This window comes from Molossus molossus, unplaced genomic scaffold, assembly GCF_014108415.1.
Source record: "Molossus molossus isolate mMolMol1 unplaced genomic scaffold, mMolMol1.p scaffold_m16_p_18, whole genome shotgun sequence".
In the NCBI taxonomy this organism is placed as follows: Eukaryota; Metazoa; Chordata; class Mammalia; order Chiroptera; family Molossidae; genus Molossus; species Molossus molossus.
This window is the reverse complement of record NW_023425353.1, coordinates 35113121-35135130: the sequence shown is the minus strand read 5'-3', so window position 1 is coordinate 35135130 and position 22010 is coordinate 35113121. Positions and strand designations below refer to the sequence as shown.

At 47.2% G+C, this 22010-nt stretch overlaps 1 protein-coding gene across 1 annotated transcript in view; it reads left to right on the top strand.

Annotated features, from left to right (window-relative positions):
* EPHB1 (EPH receptor B1) overlaps nucleotides 1-22010 on the top strand; it is a 413891-nt gene that overhangs the window by 289559 nt on the left and 102322 nt on the right. Inside the window, exon 5 of the mRNA XM_036266458.1 lies at nucleotides 8179-8514. Within this exon, the coding sequence (XP_036122351.1) occupies nucleotides 8179-8514 (336 nt within the window). The remainder of the gene's footprint in view (nucleotides 1-8178; nucleotides 8515-22010) is intronic.

Genomic DNA, 22010 nt, shown 5'->3' with positions numbered 1-22010 from the left:
CGTTACTATTGTAATTGTTTTGGGGTGCCATGAGCCACACCCATATAAGATGTGAACTTAATAAATGATTGTATTCTGACTGTTCTCTCGACAGGTCATTCCCTCATCTGCTTCCCTCTCTAGCCTCCCTGTTCCTTGAAACACAACGATATTGAAAGTAGGCCAATTAACAACCCTACAGAGACCTCTAGGTGTTTAAGTAAAAAGAAGAGTTGCATATCTCTACCTTTAAATCTAAAGCTAAAAATGTTTACGCTTAGTGAGGAAGGCATGCTAAAAGTGAGATGGGCTGAAAGCTAAGCCTCTGGCTCCAAATAGTTAGCCAGTTGTGAATGCAAAGGAAAAGTTCTTGAAGGAAATTAAAAGTGCTATTCCAGTGAACACCCAGATGATAAGACAGCAAAACGGCCTTATTGCTGATGCTGAAAGTTTTAGTGGTCTGGATAGATCAAACCAGCCACAACATTCTCTTAAGTCAAAGCCTACCACAAACCAAGATCCTAACTCTCTTTAATTCTATGAAGGCTGAGAAGGGTGAGGAAGCTGAAGAAGAAATGTTTGAAGCTCAAAGAGGTTGGTTCATGAGGTTTAAGAAAAGAAGCTGTTACATAACATAAATGTGCAAGGTGAAGCACTAAATGCTAATGTAGAAGCTGCAGCAAGCTACTCAAAAGATCTAGCTAAGATAAGTAATGAAGGTGGCTACATTCAACAACATATTTTCAATGTAGACAATACAACTTTATATTGGAAGAAGATGCCATCTAGGACTTTCATATCCAGAGAAGAGAAGTCACTGCCAGGCTTCAGAGCTTCAAAGGATAGGCTGACTCTCTTGTTAGGGGCTAATGCAGCCAGTAACTTTAAGGGGAAACTGATGCTCATTCACCATTCTGCAAATCCTAGCATCCTTAAGAATTATGCTAAATCTACTCTGTTTGTGCTCTACACATGAAACAGCAAAGCCTGGATGAGAGCACATCTGTTTACTACATAGTTTATGAACATTTTAAGCCCACTGTTGAGACCTACTGCTCAGAAAAGAAAGATTCCTTTCAAAAGATCACTGCTTACTGACAATGCACCTGGTACCCAAGAGCTGTGATGGAGATGTACAATGAGATTAATGTTGTTTTCATGCCTGTTAACACAACATCTATTCTGAAGCCCATGAATCAAGAAGTTGTTTTGACTTTCAAGTCTTATTTAAGAAATACATTTAATAAGGCTCTAGCTGTCATAGAGAGTGATTCCTCTGATGAACCTGGGCAGTGTAAATTGAAAACCTTCCGGAAAGGATTAACCATTCTAGATTCCATTAGGAACAATTGTGATTCATTGGAAGAGGTAAAAATATCATCATTAACAGGACTTTGGAGACAGTTGATTCCAAGCCTCATGGATGATTTTGAAGGGTTCAAGACTTCAGTGGAAGAAGTAACTGCAGATGTGGTGGAAATAGCAAAAGACTAGAGTTAGAAGTGGAACCTGAAGATGTAGTAAATTGCTGCAATCTTATGATAAAACTTGAACGGGTAAGGAGTTGCTTCTTATGGACGAGCAAAGAAAGTGGTTTTATGAGGTGGAATTTACACCTGTTGAAGATGCTGTGAAGGTTGTTGAAATGACAACAAAAGATTTAGAATATTATATAAACTTAGTTGATAAAGCAGCAGCAGAGTTTGAGAAGATTCACCCCAATTTTAAAAGAGGTTCTACTGTGGGTAAAATGCTATCAAACAGCATCATATGCTACAGAGACATCGTCCATAAAACGAAGAATCAATAGATGTGGCAAACTTCATTGTTGTCTTATTTTCAGAAATTGCCACAGCCACCCCAACTTCAGCAACTGCCACTCGATCGGTCAGCAGCCATCAACATCGAATCAAAACCCCCACTAGCAAAAATGTTATGAATTCTCTGAAGAATCAGATGATGGTCAACATTTCAGCAATAAAGTATTTATTAATTAAGGCATGACATTGTTTTTTAGACATAATGCTATTGCATATTTAATACACTACAGCATACTGAAAGCATAACTTTTATATGCACTGGGGAACCAAAACATTTTTGTGACCTGCTTTATTGCAGTTGTCTAGAACTGAACGCACAGTGTCTCTGAGGTATGCCTATACAGGTCACATAGAGACTATGAACCCAGAAGAGCTGGACCCATTTTGGATACACAACCCCATGCCCAAGACTAAGGTTCTACCTCTTCCTGAGTATGCCTGTAGGAGTAGGTGGTCTATAGGATATAGACTGAGGCAGACATCCTCCAAGGTACTTCTCCCCAAATATAGCTTCCACCTTATGGACAGGACCCCCAGACACCATCTCTAAACATTTCGTTCTACATTGATCTTACCTCTTCTGAAATAGCTGCAATTCTTTGTGTCTGTATCACTTACTTTTGTCCTTACTCGTATGTGTTCACAGTTCCCAGTACTGCAAGGGTATGGGGTCTTGCCTCACTAATAGGCATATAGGTTCTCCAATCTCATGGGCTGTAACCTTTATATAGTCATGGCTTTCACAGTGCTCAGCACAGTTCTGGGTATGGGGGTCTCTGCTTAAGGTATGATGGCAGTCTTAATGAAGTGAATAATCAGGATTCTAGGTCACCTAATAGTAATAGCAGCTGACATTTACTGAGTTCTTCCGTGTACCAGCCACAAAGCTAAACTCCTTGGACATAGTATCTCATTCAATCCTCAAAGCTACCACTTTTCAGAAGAGAAAATTAAGGCTTAGAAGTTCACCTTCTCGAGGTTTGCCAGCAAGAGAATATTTTAACTGTAGTTGCTGTGAACATGTAGGGGATTCTCTGGTAGGTTTCAGAGACCCATTAGGGTCTCCGAAAAATTATGTGTGTCTTCAAAAGCATGTTCATTTTTATTGGAAAAGCTTTATGTCTTTCATCACATTCTCCAAGTGGTCACACACACAAAGGAGAGGACCCTCTCTTTGGCCTGGTGTAGAGCAGGACTGTTTCAGCCTGCACAAGGGGTCTCCCAGGAGGACATTGCTTCACCATGACTGTCACCCTCACCAGTGCCCCGTGGGGAGGGGTCCCAGGACACAGACCCTGGCTGTAGAAAGCGCAATTAGCTGGACACTGCCTGCTTGGCACCTTGGACTAACCTGAAATTCACACCTAAATACTAAGGCTAGGAGGTTGGCCCTGTTAAGATTCCTAGTAAAGGAATTGGCTTTGGGACTTACCTCTCTTCAGCAGGTTTTCATTTTGCTTACTCAGGAGTACTCTTATTTCTAGCTTAATGCCTACACACAAACTCGCCGCTTTCTCCCACCCACTCGGACTCTCCATTTTGTAAAAAGAATCATCTGTCCCAAAATATGTCAAGAAGCAGGAGATTCTACCTCACTTTGGCAATACGTGGCCTAACCCAGTGGCTCTATTTAACTTTCTGTTTAACTTTCCGAGGTCCTGATGCTAGCCATGCTCTGTGCAGTCTGAGCCAACCCCTCAGGAACATCCCAGAAGACACAGAGCCCCGTCCTGATAATCCAGGACGCACCATGTTCCCGCCACCCGGACAGAATCATAGCTCAGCAGTTTTCCCATCCTTTCAAAGGCCCGAGTCTCCCTAGCCTTTTTAACAGAAAAATTCCATCAGTAGTAACCGTGGCAACAGATCAGAGAGGCTTCAAAAAGCCCGTCTGTGTGTAATTAAGGAAAACAAGGATGTGGATGCAAGAGTTGGGGCCGAGGCAAGGGGACCCTGGCTCTGGGCCCTGCCGCTGCCCTTCATGAGGACTTTGCAGAAGATGGCAGATTTCCTTCTTCCTCTGGCCTCCCTCTTTACTTCCCGTGGGACATTTTTGTCCAGCCTCCTTCCTGAGGATGTGGCTAGTTTGGAAAAATGCTTCCTGCAGGGGTAGGGCCCCAAGCCCCGGGAGTGCAGCACAGATAGGTAGGAAGTGATCCTAGTACCTTTCTCGAGGGAGATTTATCAGAGGCCAAACCTGCTCTGGGCAGACTCTCATTCGGGCATGGACGAGGCCAACCAGCCTCCCTGCAGGAATGTGTTCTTCTTGGGATTTGGACACATCACCACTGTAGACACCCAGACTCCGGGCCCTGGCTTGCCCGGCCTGAAACAGGCCTCTCGGGAAAAGCGACAGAAGCTATAACCATTTTGGGGAGGCAGTCGGAGCCTGGGAGCTGTTTTGTTTCCTAGCACTTATTCTCATCTGAAATCATCTCACGTATCTCTGTGTTTCCTTCTTTCTTGTCAGTTTTTCTCACCAGAATGCAAGCCCTGTGGGAGCAGAAGCCTGCCTGTCTTGCTTTTTCCTATCCCCCGGGTGCCTAGAACCACACAAGGAGTATTTGTTGAAGAAGTGAATGAGTGAAGGAATGAGTGAAGGAATGAGTGAGTGACGAACGGGGTCCCAGGTGTCGTTTGTGGCCCAGACTCAGGTCACCTCCACAGACATGCACTGGGAGCACAGGTCTGTGCTGGGCTTTGCAGTAATGAGACCCACCCCTGGGCGGAGGCGAGTGGTGAGAGACACACAGCAAGGTGTGTTCAGGTTCCCCAGCTCTCTGAGCCCACTCGCCAAGGGAAGGCCATCCATGTCTATCCCTGCTCCTTGGAAGAAAAGGGTTGAGATGTATACAGCCCTGGACTCAACACCCACAGCTCTCACAGACCCCCACTCATGCCCCACAGACACATTTGCTCTGGAATGCAGCCATCAATGAGGAAAAGTGTTTGTTCCTAAATAAACACCCTTCCTAGAAATCCACTGCTTTTCTTCCTGAGTGGGGAGCAAATGAGCAGTGCTAGTCTCCCCAGCACCGCAGACACCATCCGATCAGGGACGGCTCCTCCTTTGCCACCTTTATCTCTACTCAAGCCTGTGCCACTCAGGGTCACAAGCAGTGGGGCCTCACTGCCGTTGCTGTGCCTTTCATTGGCCCCCAGCAGGGCAGACTAGTGCTGGAGAGGGCTGCACACACGTGACCCAAGGCCTTGCTCACTGAGCAGAGGTCTCACCTGGGTAACATGTTAGGCTGGGGAATCACAGAGACAAGCCAGCCACCAGCCTACTGGGAGGCCATAGCATGGTGATCACGACACAGAGGAAGAGACCATCACAGTGCAGTCATGGGATCTGGGTTAGGCACCTAGAAACGGGCTTTGGAAGCCCAGAGCAGGAATGCTCGACGGGGGCATGAGGGAAGCCTCCTGATGGGATGGGTGCTGGACACTAAAAGGTGAGCAGAAGTTTGTCAGGTGGAAAGGAAGGAAAGAATTACAGACAGAGGAGAAGACACTGTGCAGAGCCTCCGGGAGATGAGGAGTGTTCCGTGTGCACAGGTGATCACAGGGGCCTGCCTGTTGGCCACGCCAGAGATGAGATCAAGAGCAGCAAGACTTCAAAGGACTCGAAAGCTGTAGACAGGAGGGTAAACGTTCGGGGAACTGGAGTTTGGGCAGAGGAACACTGCGACTCCATGTACGCCATGCAACTCACACTCTGGCGATGAGAATGGATGAGTGAGCTGCATAGCGATGCTGGGGAATTCATTAGGAGGCTTTTGCACTAGGGCAGGAAAATTGACAAAGCCCTTTGTTGTGAGGTGGTGGGGGATATAAAGGAAGGGAAAGATCTGAGGAAAATGAGACGGAGCTGACAGACCGTGTGTCGTGGGACACAGAAGATGTGACTCCCAGGGCCAGGCTAGTGACAACACAGGGTGTCAAGGGAGTTAAGGACTGAATTGTGTTCTCCAGATTTGTCAAGTAGGAGGCCAAAAGGAAACGCAGGCATGACAGCTGAATGGGGAACTAACCAGGCTGCAGCTGGCGGAGCAGGGAGCGAGGACAGCCAGGACAGCCACCAAGTGTGACTACTTTGGCAAAGCTTGGCTGGAGAGGGAAGAAGAGAGGACACACAGTGTAGAGATGCCAGGTGACAGTGTTTTAGTGTTACAATGGCAACGGCTTAGCAAGTTTAAGTGGAGATGCTGGAGTGGGAAAGAGGGTGAAGTTGAAGGTCAAGGGAGCAAGTGGGAGTTAAAGGGTAGGAGGGCCGGGCGGTCACTCTCTCGGACAGTACTTGTCTATGCACCTCTGCCCAGGGCTGCTTTCGGAGTGGCAGCCTCAGGGTGCAGTAAGATACCGATGTGAAAGGATTTGCCCCATACCTAGCAAACTGCACGCACTCAGTGATTGTATCTATTGCAAGTAGGAGAACCAGTGGCCTGTGGCTGAGGCTGGGCCATCTGCTGTGAAAGGGAGACAGGCAGCAATGACACTGAGCCCTGGGAGCTTGTGGGCTGAGTCTGGTCAGTCTGAGCAAACAGACATGTCCCAGACAGGCACTGCCCAATGCAGATGTTAATGGGGAGCGCAGTGTGAGGAGAGGGGCTGGCCCAGCCCAGGAAGAGCCCCCCTAGGGCAATACTGACAGCCTTCCCAGTGCTAGCCGTGTGCCGATTCGAAAAGAGATGGATGTTTATACTTGGGCAGATGGGTGGGGAATTCTTAAATGCTATTTGCAAGACTTGGGTAGAAATGCTTCATGAATCCTGCCCTGTCACAAGTGTGCATGAAAGTTATGCTTTAGCTCAGGCCTAATGGGCTTTATATAGTACAGTACTGATTTTCCTTCACGTTTTAATAGAATTCGATTTAATATTTGCTTTCTGCTCTAGATGCTTGCTGTTGACTGATCCAACACAGAATCCTTCCCTCGTGCCCCCCGACCTTGTTGTTATTCCCTCATTTTGTGTGTTGGCATTTGATTCCTGTCTCCAGCATGAACCACTTTACACATGTCTTCGTTCAGCTGGCGACGGTCACGTGTGTGGATTCTGAATGCATTACTACCCGGAGCGGCTGCTCCCGCAGACCTGGCGTTCGGAAGGGGGGCTTCCGGGCGGGATTTGTTTCCATCGGTTGGGTATGGGGGATGCAGATCTCAGCTTGGGACCCGGAGGCTGTGATTGGTTTCGTTCTTGGGCAGGAGATTCCCCAACTTAATCTTAAACTGCCCATTAATCCAGCAACATTTCGCCCTTCTGCAAAGGACCAGGCTTCCTAGAATTGTCAACAAGGAATTTCAACCTACGCCAGAGTGAGAACAACAGCCGTAGACAGAGCTGTCCAGAGGGAAGAGGCTACCCTTCTCGAGTCCCCGTGAGCCTGGCTGGTTTGTAGGAGAGAGAGTCTATTCAGATTTCTTATTATCTGACCACTTAACATTTGGAGTAGCCTGTCAGTGTAAGCTCAGGGTTGGAGATAGCCTTTCCTTTAGTAGGAAAAGGTAGCCAGTTTCACGAGCAGGAAGCACAGGGCTATAGTTAAGAACATACGCTTTGGAATCAGGTATGCGTGTTCATACTGGCTTCCGTTCCTGTGGACCACAAGCTCTACAGCCAGTCCCCGTTCTCAGCTTTCGTTCCCCTTTCTATAAGTCGAGTGAATGCTTGTATCTTCCCAGGAAGTTTTAGAGGGGGATTTACTGCACGCAAGGTAGCCAGCAGAGTGTCCGGGACAAACCTCTCTGATGTCCTCGTGTCAGGCGGTCAGACCCCATGGCTGTGTGACTCTCCCACCAGTCTTGCTTCTTGTCTTCATGCACCAAAGCCTGTGCAATGCGAATATTCATCTTTCCAGGTGTTCTGGCGGCCTACCCTACGGAGAAAGACACCCACCGCCATGCGTGCACCACAGCGTCTCAAATTGTGTGAGAATTTGTGCAGGATGTGAGGATATGTTGGAACGTTTGATGGACCACTCATATCCTTCAGCCCTTGAGTTCTACACCTATTAAGAAAACCCAATAAGTGTCCAATATGCACGCATATCATTGACATAAAAGTTGATTGGAGAATGTAGTTCGTTTTTAAGTACAAAAAGACTTGAACCCAGGTTTTTGCATCCTCCTCTCCCTTGACTCACATGATTGAAAGGAGAGCCCCAGAGGGATGACTAAAAAGGGAGTTTGGGGGACAGGTTGTCATTTCAGTTCACCATTTTTTCTCAGAATAGATTGAAGCACGGAGGCTGGAGTTGAAGGAGGGAGGGGATACATGTGTGTGGTGAGGGTGGGACACACTGAAGGGAGATAGAGAGATGCTGGACAAGGAAGCTTCTGCCCAGCCTCACAGGGCCTTTCATTGTCTTCGTACAGGTGTTCCATCAGGTCCCCGAAATGTCATCTCAATTGTCAACGAGACATCCATCATTCTGGAGTGGCACCCTCCAAGGGAGACAGGTGGGCGGGATGATGTGACCTACAACATCATCTGTAAAAAGTGCCGGGCAGACCGCCGGAGCTGCTCCCGCTGTGATGACAACGTGGAGTTTGTGCCCAAGCAGCTGGGTCTGACTGAGTGCCGAGTCTCCATCAGCAGCCTGTGGGCCCACACCCCCTACACCTTTGACATCCAGGCTGTCAACGGAGTCTCCAGCAAGAGCCCCTTCCCCCCACAGCACGTCTCTGTCAACATTACCACCAACCAAGCTGGTAAGTCTGGAGGTGTCTCTGCTCTTTTTTCTGTCTGTGTGGTTGGCTCTTTGTCCATCTCGGTGCAGGAAGGAAGCTGAAATCCAATCCATGTTGTTATCTGCCCACAGGCCTCCCTGAAGTAAAGGTGTCAAGAGATGGGCATTTGTGTCCAGGGAGAAACAGGTGTAATGTCTCCCCTCTGAGAAGGAGCTGAGTTCTGAAGGATTTCCTTGGGCCAAGCACAAAAGCAAAGATGCACATCCAAGCCATAGTAGGACCCAGCCCTCTGCATCTAGCTGGGGCTTAGCAAATGCCCTTGCAAAGACAGATGGACAGACAGACAGATGGGTGGTGAATAGACAAAAAGATGGACAGATGGATGGATGGATGGATGGATGGATGGATGGATGGATGGATGGGGAACTGAATGATTGAAGCCTTACATGGTCTTGAGAATACCAGGGCTACTCTGTCAGAAAACCCAATGAAAGAAGCTTCCCAGTAATCATGTGATCAAGTCAGTATTGCCTTTATAGATTACTTTTCAATTAAACCCATGCAATTCAAGAGTGCGTTCTCCTTTATAGCTTTCCCAGATGAATGCTACACTGTAATAGAGACATCAGAGAGTTTGCAGTAGATCATTCCTGATAGCCAGTACCTTCCTGTGGCATGCACATTTCAAAAGATATTTTCTTCTCTTCTCATTTTTTCTATATTTCTTACTCTTCTGACCTTTTCTCTTTATTGCTTTTCACACCTCTTGAAACAATCCATTTATTTTTATATCCATTTAACCAGTTTATGCATGCACTTATTTATTCATTTTATTTATTTACTCATTATTAAAAGACAGTGATTGGCATCTACTGTATGCCAAGCTGTGGATTGGACTGTGAGGGATACAGTGATACTGGGACACCATTGTTCCTCCCATGAAACTCACTGCCATGAAGAATTTGCAGGACATAGACACAAAGCACAAAGCTGCAAGGTGGAGTCTTCTAAGCACTGTGGGCTATACACACACAGGGGATACAAGGAAATCAGCGAGGAGTGAGCAGTCCCTCCCCAGGAGTGATGGCCCAAGGTCCAAGACTGCAGAGGGGAAGTGAGTGTCATGTCTATAGGCAATGATGGGGGTCCTGGGCAACGGACCAGGCTCTTTTGGGGAATTATGGATTTTTCTCAATCAACACGTTCTGACAGGACCATTTATTAGTGGAATAGCAGGAGCCAAGCCTGTCTCTTTGCTCTCCCTCTGTGGGGCTCCCCCTTCTTGACCTCCTCTTTCCTACTTCGTTCTCTTCTATCGCCTCCTCCTCCTCAGCTCATTCTGCCGCCTTTAATATCAGGCATATTTGATGGCAGATGATTCTTGGGTTTAAGCTGTCAGAACTGAGAAGAAAAAAAGGTGTTGCAGGAGAGCATGGCTGTCCAGATGGCTGCGTTGTTGCTGGGAGCGTGTGTGTGTGTTCGTGTGTGCATGTTTGTATGTATGTGTCTGGTCACGTGTTTACATGCGTATGTGTGTAGTGAGAAAATAAGAGGGGAAGTGTGGGGGCCTCCAGCTGGTGACCACAACCCCGGTGCCATGGAGACAAAGGTTGGGACAGTCTCTTTGACCCAAAGAAAAGAGAATGCTAATTTCAGCGTCACGTTGAGCATATAACCCAGGCAGCCTTTGTTAGCTGTATTTCCCTTGCAGAGTTTAAGGCAGAAAACTGGCTGAAATATGTTAGTGTCCCAGCTTCTGGGAATAATGATCCTGCCAGGGTGTCATGTTATGCCGGGCTTGGCTGTCTTTTCTCACTCTCTAAGCATGTGCGAACAAACCTGCCACTTTTACCAGTTTGCTTTGATTTTGGCCCCTCCTTTCCCTTACCCTGTTATTCCCAAACCTGCCCATCTGCTTGTCTTGCCATCTGCACCTTTCCAGGCTGCAGTGGTGCGGAGGGACTGGGCTCCTGCTTTACCAACATTAAAAATGTTCATTCTTATTCTCGCTCATTCTCATGCCCTTTGTACCTCCTCTTGTATTCTTAACCATCCCTGATTTTGTTGTCTCAGCCCGAGTATCACCTTCCAATCTATGACTTTGCTTTGGGATTTCTGGGATTTGGATGTCAGAAAGTTTACAATCAATGAGAGAAGCATGCCACTGCTTCTTGGCGGCACGTGGTTATTATAAAATAGATGTCAGGTTGACCAGCGATTACTAATCTGTGGGCGGTGGGGCTCTGGGGAAGGTGGTGCTATCTCACTGCTTTGGTGAATCCGCATGTGAATGCACATTATTTTTAACCAATAGATAATTATTTTCTTAAAACAAGGGGGGAGCAATTGAGCATGTAACTCTGCAAGAACAGTTTAGAAACATGAACAGAAGCTACATTTTATAAGAGACGAAAGAGACTAAATAACAGGCATCACAAAAAAGCCCTAATGACTCAGATCCATGAAGGGATGAGGTGGATGGATCCAGGTATCACTAGTAAGTCAGAACATGTCTCATCCCTTTCCAAGCCCCCCTGAGCTCTTCCACACTGGACGAAATCCATGTCAGCCTCACCACCCTGCCTTCATGGTATAGTGTGACCCCCTCGCCCCATCTCCTGTCATTGCCTGTGGCCACCACTGTCCTACTGTCTGGGTCATGAGAATGTAGCTGGCAGGTAAAGAATTCCACCAAGAGCAGTCCTGGAATGAGTCATTTAAACTAACTGATGTGTTTACTAGTGCCCATTCTGAGTCTGGAAATAGCTGGGGACCACTGAGTGGGTCCTGACCGAGGAGCAAGCAATGCTTATTATAGTTAACACATCATGTTGACATTTCTTTGAGTTGACAAAGAATATGGAATAGGTGGACTCATTTGATCTCATACCTGCCCCATGATGGGCATCATTGTTCCCATTTTTCCAGTAGGAAAGCAGAGGCCTATAGGAATTTGGAGGATCTGGTGTTAGAAGAGAGCCCGCAGGACGCCAGCTCGGTTCCTGCATTCCTGTTCCCTGCCCTAAAGGTGGACAGTCCCTCTGGGCTCCCCATCCCATAGCCTCTGAGCACGGAGGGGCTTTTCATAGCCGGCTGATGCCATCGTGCTGAGGGCAGGGGACCTCACTGTGTGTTCCCTGTTACGCATCCACAATGTCCTCTGTGAAACAACCGTGAAAGGCTGTCCCCTGCCTCTGGATCGAGATGACAGATGAGTGTGTGTTTGTTGAGGGACACAAGTTGCTCCCAAAGTGAATTGGATCCTGACAATGGACGTCAGGGTCACCTGAGGGAAGAGTTGGGGTAAGATGGCTGCCAAGTGGTTTTGATCTTGATCTGAAGCCTGACGCTCATGAACATCCACTCTATTTTGGGCGGCTGCTTGCCGCTCTGGGCGGGTCCTCCTTTGTTGAGGAGCATGGGCCACGTCTGTGGCTGGACGTGCAGTTTTAACACAGGATGGCCATCTCTTCTCTCTTAGGGCTGCCCAGACACGCTGCAGGGATGCTGCACCCTGCTGCTCCCCTGTTTCCTGCCACTGGAGACAGGCAGCTCATTTCAGCTGATTTTGGTACCCAAAACAAAAAGGGCTATGTTTGGTCTCAGGCTATCAGAGAATGTCATCAGTAGGCTTTTCTTGATCTCAAGGGCTATGATCTAAGAGACCATAGGAAAATTTGTGGTCATCTTTTGGTCTGTTGGGCACAAGTTAGTTCTTCCTGCAGAGGCAGGCATGACTGAGAAACACCAAAGGGTCTGTCGAACCCTGAGGTCCAGAGTCTCTGACTCCCTCCGTGATGACCCCAGTCATGTGCATAGTCAGACCACTCAGGATCTTGTATCACTTAGAGAGTTTCAGGATAGGACCTTTCCCAGTCCAGAGGCAGTGGCAGAGAACTACCATTTTTATCACCTCCGAAGTACCAAGCCCCTACCATGTCTTTTCTTTACAAAGATGAGGTGAGACAGATGAAGAAACTGGAGTCAAAGTGCTTTTGGAATTGGCTCAGCATCTCAAAGCCCGCAAATGATGTTTCTGGGTTTCAAACTCAGGTTTGTGGCTATTTTATCCTCTGACTGATCAAAAATTGCATTATGGTGAGCCGTGTAAGTTGTAAGCTCTCTCTAAGCTATTGCCACATAGCTGGTCCACTTTAGCTGTCAAAAAAATGTCCATCATCTTTGGTCAGGGTTGGTCATGAATTATGCAAGCTCAGATTTATGTGCGGTCTTCAGGGATGCAGCCTTGCTCTCAGTACAGCTGCCTGGAGTTTAAAATAGACCAGATCAGGTGGAATTCTCTCTGTTTCAGTGGCCACGGGATCTGCAGAGAGGTTGTTATCTCCACTAACTCTCACAGTCACTCCCTGGCACCTGGCCCCAGATTCAGACTGATGGCTGGATCATCTGGCTGTCAGAGAGAATTAAAGTGAATGACAAACCTTACTTCTCTTTCCTGCCAGCTAGACTCGGTGTTAGAGTTGGGGAAAGGGACCTCAGAGGAAATCTTAGAAAAAAATAAATAAGACAAATCAGACCAGCACATCTATAAAGTCAACTTGTAACAAGATAAAGTCAGTGAATTTAAGACCATCTAAGCCAGAGAGAATAAACTCAAAGACCCATGAGGCCAGGCAAGCAAGGAAAAGGAGCAAACAGGGCTAAGTGTCAAGCAGTAGGGAGTGGTGGGGACTGTAGGGAACTGAAGAGAACAGGGGCAGCCCCCGCTTAGCTCCAGCATGTGATGCCAGGTTTTATAAGCTGAAACTCCAAGTTTAAATTGTAGACAGCTAATTAGAAAATTTTAAAGCACTTGAGAGCAAACAAATCCAATTCTGGATTTGGCCTATTGGCTGATTCAGAGGATTAATCCGATCTGCCCGAGCTCCAGAGGTTAGTATGCTGGGTTGTTCCAGTCTCATTCCACTGTGGGTCAGTCACCTGCCTTACCTCTTGGGCTCTTGGTGGCAGAGGCACAAGCAGGGGTGTCCTGGGGTTGGCTCCTCTCTGTGCTCCTCAGGTGACCCATCAGAGTTCATTGAACTACCATGATCCCTCCTTTCTCAACTGTAAAATGGGAGTAATGACACCTGCTTTCTGGCGCTGTTGTGCCAATCAAGTGAGACAGGGGATAGAAAGTCATATTGTAAACCATGCTATGGACTGGGAGATGAGCATCACTTCTGAGAATGTGTCCCGAGCCAGGCAGCAATGTGGAATTTTTCTTCCTAGGCTGTTTGTTTCTGAGGCCTCGCGATCTCTTTGTTTGGGACTAACATCACCCACATCGGATAAGTGACAGGTATTGGTGTGTCCATTCTTCGAGGAGGGAGCGGACACCAGAAGGAGAGCAGCACGGTTTGCATCCAGTGGGTTAACGCTGAGGACGGGAGTGGAGCCGGAACCTGAGTACTCGGCGCGGGCTGACCGGCTGCTTCGAGGAACCCATCTGTCTTTTCTCATCCTCTGTTTGGGGAAGCAACACTTTCCTCTTACTGTCCTGATGCCATCAGCAATTTCATATCTGAAATTTATATCCCACACAGTTCATGTATGTCCTGCTGTGCCGATTGCCTGAGGAATACTAACATATCCACCGTGCCCACAGCACAGACACAATCCATTACTTAACTGGGTTTAAAAAACATACATTACTTCTGTGAATAGTCACAAGCCCCTATAGTTTGTCCATTTTTAAGGCATTTTTTTCCTTTCTAGATGACTTTATTGAAGTATAATTTATACAACATGAAATCCATCCCTTTTAAGCATACAGTTCTAAGATTTTTAGTGCAATCATTTTTATTTACTTCAAATATTTTTTATTGTTCAATTATAGTTGATATGCAATATCATATTTGTCTCAGGTGTACAACCTAGTGATTAGACATTATGTAACTTACTAAGTGATCATCCTGATAAATCTTATACCCATCTGACACCATACAGAGTTACTACAATATTATTGACTTTATTCCCCATGCTTTACTTTATATCCCCATGACTATTCTGTAACTACCAATTTGTACTTCTTAATCCCCTCACTTTTTTCACCCCCCCCAAACCCCTCCCATCTGGCAACCATCAAAATGTTCTGTGTATCTATGAGTCTATTTCTGTTCTGTTGGTTCATTTATTTTGTTTTTTTAGATTCAGTTGTTAATAGATATGTATTTATTGCCATTTTATTATTCATATAGTGATCTTTTTTCTTCTTCTTAAAGAAGACCCTTTAACATTTCATGTAATACTGGTTTGGTGTTGATGGATTCCTTTAGGTTTTTCTTGTCTGAGAAGCTCTTTATATGTCCTTCGATTCTAAATGATGGCTTTGTTGGATAGAGTAATCTTGGTTGTAGGTCCTTGCTTTATATCACTTTGAATATTTCTTGCCTTTCTCTTCTGACCTTCAAAGTTTCTGTTGGGAAATCAGCTGACAGTCTTATGGGAGCTCCCTCATAGGTAACCAACTGCTTTTATCTTGCTGCTTTTAAGATTCTATTTGTCTTTAATCTTTGGCATTTTAATTATCATGTGTTTTGGTGTGGGCCTATTTAGGTTCATCTTGTTTGGGAATCTCTGCTCTTTTTGGACTTGTATGTCTATTTCCTTTACCAAGTTAGGGAAATTTTCTGTCATTATTATTATTTTTTTTTTTTACATAAGTTTTCAATTCCTTGCTGTCTCTCTTTTCCTTCTGGCACCCCCATGATGTAAATGTTGGTACATTTAAAATTGTCCCAGAGGCTCCTTAAACTATACTCTTTAAAATTCTTATTTTTTCTTTTTGCGGTTCTGATTGGGTATTTTCTTCTTCCTTATCTTCCAAACCTCTGATTTGATTCTCTGCTTCATCTACTCCACTGTTAATTCCCTATATATGTATTCTTTATTTCAGTTAATGTAGTCTTCATTTCTGACTGGTTCTTTTTTATGTTTTCTAGTGTGTTTTTTTGTTTGTTTGTTTTTTTATGTTTCCTATCTCTTTGTTGAAGTTCTCACTAATTCTTCAACTATTTTCCTAAATTCACTGAGCATCCTTACAAACAGTGTTTTGAACTCTGCATCTAGTAGATTGTTTGACTCCATTTTGTTTAGTTCTTTCTCTGGAGTTTTGTTCTGTTCTTTCATTTGGGACACATGTCTTTGTCTCCTCATTTTGGCAGGTCCCTGTATTGGTTTCTATGTATTAGGTAGAGCTGCTACATCTCCTGTGCTTGGTAGGGTGGCCTCATATAGTACGTGTCCTGTAGGATCTAGTGGCACAGCCTCCCTGTTCACCCAAGCTAGGCACTCCAGGTATGCTGCCCACCCCAAGGAGCAGGTCTGACTTCAGCGGGGCTCTGGTGCCTGCTCAATCAGCCCCTTAAGTGTGTCCTTGTGGAGGCAGTTGGGTGGTGCTTTAATGTGATCTGAAGCTGTCCACTGGGTACATTGGCACTGGGGCCTTCCAAGAGGTTCAGACCAAGGTTAGCTGCCACCTGTGTTCTGCCCGGGGCTACCTGGCATGAGCTACAAAGCGATCTGCAGATGGCTGCTACTTGTGTTGGGCTTAGAGGTGCCCAGGAGGGGCCAAGCTGCAAACCAAGGTTGGCTGCTGCTAGTGCTGGGCCTGGGGCCACTTACTGAGAGGTATAGGATATACCAAGGCCAGATGCAGCTTGTTTGAGAAATTTTAGGATAGTCTAAAGTATGAGCCAAGACATGCCATTTGTATGGAAAAATGGCTTAGCTTGGGTTAGCCAGTTAGTTGGGTGGGGCGGGGTGTTTGGAAATCACCAGGACAGGGCAAACAGTGACAGCTAGGTTGATGGAGACTAAGATATAGTGCCCACCTACCAGGTCTGTGTGGGGGTGGGGGGACTCAGAAAAGGACCAATGTCCTCTGCAAATACTCTGTCTGGGATAAACCTGCCCCTCTAACTCTGGCTCCAAAACCAGACAATTCACTTCCTCCCCTTATGTCCCTGGTACCTTTTGAGCTGCTGCTCCAGTGCTGGAGCTCAGAGGGAGTGAGTCCAAGTAAGTCTGTGAGGGCCCTTAAGAGGAACTCCTGGGACTCCAGAAGCCCTCCGTCTCACTCAGCCACAATCCCTGTTGGTTTTTACAGCCAACAATGGGCATGGGGGCCTGGTGTGGAGCTGGAATCCCTCAACTCTCAGGAGGGACCTCCACAGCCAAGGTGTCCCTCCCAATTTTTATTCACCACACATGGGTGTGGGACCAGCTCATTCTGTGTCTCTGCCCCTCCTACCAGTCTCAATGTGGCTTCTTCTTTATAACCTTAGTTGTAGGACTTCTATTCAGCTAGATTTCAGGTGGTTCTGAATGATACTTGTTCTGTAGTTTAGTTGTTATTTTGATGTGGTTGTGAAGTATGCAGGTACTACATTTACCTACACCGTCACCTTGACCAGAGCCAAGGCATTTTTGAAGTTCCTAGACAATTAAAGTTACTCAGAGATACTACTTTTTCTACAAAAGAATTATATAGCCCACCAATTTCTCTGAATGCATCACCTAATTTGCATTATTCCTTAGTTAAATATAGTATTTGCATGCATAAAGAATAATCTTTGAATATGAAAAGAATTTTATGATATTGCAATATATTGAGCTCTTTGGAGGAAAGATATTATGTAAATCTCAAAATTAAATATTAAAACAATATTACACTGCTGCCTGTAAAAATTTAGTGTTAAGATCCATATGCTAAAACTAGTTCATTTTTGAGGACTGGTCCCATTGGAAATTAGCTGGCAAACTTTGCTCCAGAGCAGAGGAAAGATTGAGTCAGAAATTTAAAAAGACTGGAATGACTTTAAAGAAAACTTTTATTGAAGTTAATAAAGAAAAGTTTACACACCCTAAGTAAATAAAATTTTCACTCTTCTTAATCTAATTTCATTGCTTCCTTCTCATTGTTAATTCTAAAAAGGTTGTTTGTATTGTTTTGTAAGCCCTGGTATTGAGAAGGAATTTCCAAGTGGCCTTGGAAAGGTCCTGGCCATTTGCCAATGATAGTGTGTTTCCTGCTGAGCTGAGCAGGTCAGCACATAGCACGGCCCATGACCAAAGTTGTGGCTTCCATTCCAGGAGCCTTGGGGTTCTCCACTATGTGGTGAGCTCCACAGAGAAACAGATTTCTCCACCTACCCCGGCCTCCTGAGGGAGGGACCACACAGCACTAGGCACAGAGACCTTGGATACGTATTTGCCAGTTTCCTTTAGTCCCCACATATGAGCTAGTACATAAATGTTTGGCTGATGTGTGGTAATCAGAATATGTCCTGGTGGCCCACAGTGGCCAGATAATCCCTCCAAGTCAGCCAGGTGACCAGATATCTTCCTCCTCTGTGGCCCTTAGAAGGAAAATTTGAGGGAACAATTTTAGAATGATGCCAGGAGCCCTGATCCACTCAGAAGAGCACAGTGAGATTCAGCCACACTCAAAGCACTTTAACTTTGGAACTGTATTCATTCAAGTCTTTGTGACTACTTTCTACATGCTGACTCCTTGGTTTCTGTTCCTGTTCATTCACTTACTCAACACATATTTTTCGAGGCCTCTGCACATCATGCACTGCCCTAGGCTCTGGGAACACAGTAGCAGACAGCACACAAAATCCCGTGCCTTGTGGAGCTCACATTCTAGTCCACAGCACGCATGGAGTCTGGGATGACTGACTCAGAAACGTCACAGTGAGCAGACGACTAGCTGGGGACTCCAGGGGTCCCTCCACTGGGCTCTTGGTTTCCTAACCTGCAGTTGTGCCAGCTCTCACTTGCCAGCACTTAAGATGTAACCATGTGCAGTTGCTAGAGAGCATTTCCATCTGTGGTGGTGGTTGCTGTACAGGGACAGTGTTGGGTGGGATGTTTTACTGTTCACTGATGGACCTATTTGAACTTCATGTGGACGAATATCACCGGCTGGGCAACACAGTGGTTGGGGGTGGGAATTCTCCCGGTTCCAGGTCTTGAGCAGTGGTTAGTGATGCTGCTAACATCTGGGGAAAGCTGAGAATGCCCACCCTGCATCCCTGCCAGGATGACCAGAGGGCACCTGTTTTCTCATTTCACCTCATCTTGGGCCAGACGCTCCAACCACATGGCTTGTTAAGTGAAAATGGACTGCAGGCCGCGAGACTCTTTGAAGTTCCTTACCCTCTCGAAGGCCAAATGAGATGGCTATCATCCTCACTGCAGAGGGCACCTAGAGTTGGATTAGGAGATGGTTGCCATTTGCCTTGAGGTCCTGGCCACATGGGGAGGAAGGAGGAGGAGTCCTGGTGATGTGTCCACTGCATGAGCTGACTGTGCTCTCCGGGAGAGCAGGTCCTGTATCCATCCATTAGCTTGTTCCCCCGAGTCTAGCTATGTGCCTGAGGTAAGAGCATTTAATAAACAGTCATTGAATAAATTAATAACTTGTCAAATAATGTATGAATGAATGCCTCAGTCTTTCTTAAGCTAATCTTGGACATCAACAAAGGGTGCAGCTTGAGTTCTCTTGGTGATCTTCCCTTCTGCAAGCATCTTTGGGCAGGTGCTCTGATTAGAGTTAAGCCCCTACATTCTCCCAGATGTTGGTGAGACTTGGGACTTCTGGGTGCACTGTCCTCCCAAAAATGGCCCTGTAAGAGGCACCTGCTCTGCCCCAGACCCCCACAGGCAGGGATCCAGCTGCTTGAGCAAGCACCGCTGGGGTGGTTGGGATGGCATTCCAAACCGTCGTCTGTCCACCTGCACGCCAAATCTGTGCCTGTCATTTTCACAGCACCATCCATGTTAAACAGGCAGGAGCACCAGGGGTTTTTGAATGCAGCAATTAACAAAACAGTAATCAAGCTAAGTGTTTAATTTCAGAAAATTAACATCTTCTCTGAGCGGATGTGAGAGATGGGGGAAAAAGGCACATTAAATGCTCTGGATAAATAAAGGCAACACTGGACCACAAATATTTTCCAACACAAGGGAGACTCTTTGCCAACCCTCACAAGCCTTGGGTTCACTTTCCTTATGAGGACTGAGCTACAGAATTGAATGTGTGTCTTTTCCCTCCTTCCCTCCCTCCTTCCAGCTGCCACATGAGTCCTGATGGGTCCATCCTCCCTCCCTCCCTCCCTCCCTCCCACCCTCCCTCCCTCCCTCTCCTTCCTTCCTTCCTTCCTTCCTTCCTTCCTTCCTTCCTTCCTTCCTTCCTTCCTTCCTTCTCTCCCTCACTCCCTCCAGCTGCAACATGAGTCCTGATGGGTCCGCCCTCCCTTCCTTCCTTCCTTCCTTCCTTCCTTCCTTCCCTCTCTCCCTCACTCCCTCCAGCTGCAACATGAGTCCTGATGGGTCCTCCCTCCCTCCCTCCCTCCCTCCCTTCCTTCCTTCCTTCCTTCCTTCCTTCCTTCCTTCCTTCCTTCCTTCCTTCCTTCCTTCCTTCTCCCTTCCTCTCCTCCCCCCTCCAGAGCAAAGGCTTTATCTTTCCAGCAGAGCTCAGGGCTCATTTGTGGCCCCTGTGAGCCTGTCTGCACCACAGAAAATCGGGACACTTGTAGTCCTATGAACTGTACTGTCACAAGGATGACACAATGAATTGTTGAATGTGCATTCATTCTTTATGTGCATAGGCCATATTTCTTCTGATAGACTGAGGGCTCCTGAGGGAAAAGCCCAAGTCTCACCCCTGCAGTAAACCCCAGCACCTCAGCACGGTACCCTCTGTTCCAGGATGTCCTGGCTGGCCATGCATAATGTCACAATCTGCCTCCTGAACCAGCAGGCTGGCATTTTGTTTGCAAGACCAGGTTTGCATATGGGGATGGAGCTTGTGAGGAGGTGGATGTGCAAGGGTGGGGTGGGGACAGGACCTCTGGTGTGTGTTGGCTCATCTGATGCCCTGGAATAGAGTAGGGCACAGGATGAGGACCGGGAGGGCAAGGAAGGCAGCTTTGCAGGAGGAACATGCTGAGGTTTGAGCGTAGCAGGAAGCCTTGAGTCTCAGTGATGAGGTGCCACCGCTAAGCAGGGAGGCAGGGCTCGTGGGTTGGGTTGAGCGGGGCACTGCCTGAGGAGTACAAGGGAACTGTGTTCTCACGGTGCCACGGGTCCTCAGGGAGGGAACTGGAAATCTGGCTTAGTGAGCAACTTTCCTACGTAGGTCCCTCAGGCAGCCGACATGGGAAACAAAGAAACCGAAGCCAGAGAATGAAAGGATGCTTTGCAAACACATGGAAGATAAGCCAGGGGCTCCCAGAAATGTCCAGAGAAAGCATCAAGGGAAGGAAGGTTCAGTTCTGAGTGTGTATGTGATTTGTGAAGATTTGGGGTACCCGAGTCGAGGCATTATTTATGCGGTCGGACAGTCAGGCTTCTGGTTTTTCTGTGACGTGAAAGATAAGCGTGGTTGCTGAGAGTGAAGGCAAAGCATTGGGGTCGAATGTTTGGGGAGAAAGGAAAAAATTTGGCAGTGCCATTGCAGAGAAAGGGAGATGGGCTTCACCAGAGCAATTCAGCATTTCCAGGAAGCTCTGAGGGTCATTTGAAGTTGGTGACAATGTATTTACAAAGCTGCCCTGTGCCCTGCCAGCGGACTTCCTCAGCAGTGCGTGGCTGCTGGAAGGAGACCCCGCAGGAAGCTGAGTGGCTGTGGGTCTCTCTCGGGTTGAGTTTTTCTGGTTGTATCGTATGAAAAGCTAAAGGCAGCTCATGCCTGAGGTAAGGGAGTGTGGTCAATCTGTTATTGCAAAGATACAACCTAAGCTGGTTAACGAGTGTTAAGGACAAGAGAGAGGCTGACGCCCTGGGTGGCAGTCAGGGCTGAGAGGGCCAGATGAGGCCAATAGGAGTTGCTGCCAGGAAGCAGAATAGTTGAATTTGTGGCTTTGAAAATGGAGCAACTTCAGGTGAGGCCAAATCCAAGTGTGCCACGGGAATGGGAATGGGAAGAGTCGAAGGGGTCAGAGAACAGAGAGGATGCTGTTCCAGTGGGTGTTGAAGTCATCCCCAGGCTGAGGATGGAGAAGACAGAGCTGGAAGCCCAAGTCTTCCACGAGCTGGGGAGTGAGGGTAGGAGGCAGCACACAGTGCTCTGGAGCTTAGAGGATGGCAGCCCAGCCACATGGCGTGTTTACAGAGTGTCTGGGAGGTGGTGAGCACTGGTGTGGAAGAGGCGACGGAACAGGAGCACACAGCCCGCTTCCTGACCCTGAGGTGTGCCCAGTGCTACACAAGAGGGCTGGAGAGCAGAGGCATCCCAGGGAATCAGGGTCAAGGGGACCCATGTGGGGATGGGGGTGTACAGGGCAGGGCTCAACGCTGGGCATTGCAGAGTGGAAACTCGCCTGCAGGAGGAGGGCTCTTAGGGCCAAGATACTTAGACCTCCAGGCCCAGGAGGACAGCCACAGGTCCAGCTGCCCTGCCCGCTGCTGGTGGCAGTGATGTCAGGCTTAGGGTGGTGGTGGGTCCCCCAGCTACGATGGGTGCTCTGCTGAACATGCATGCATGAGAGCCAAGGAGTAAGGGG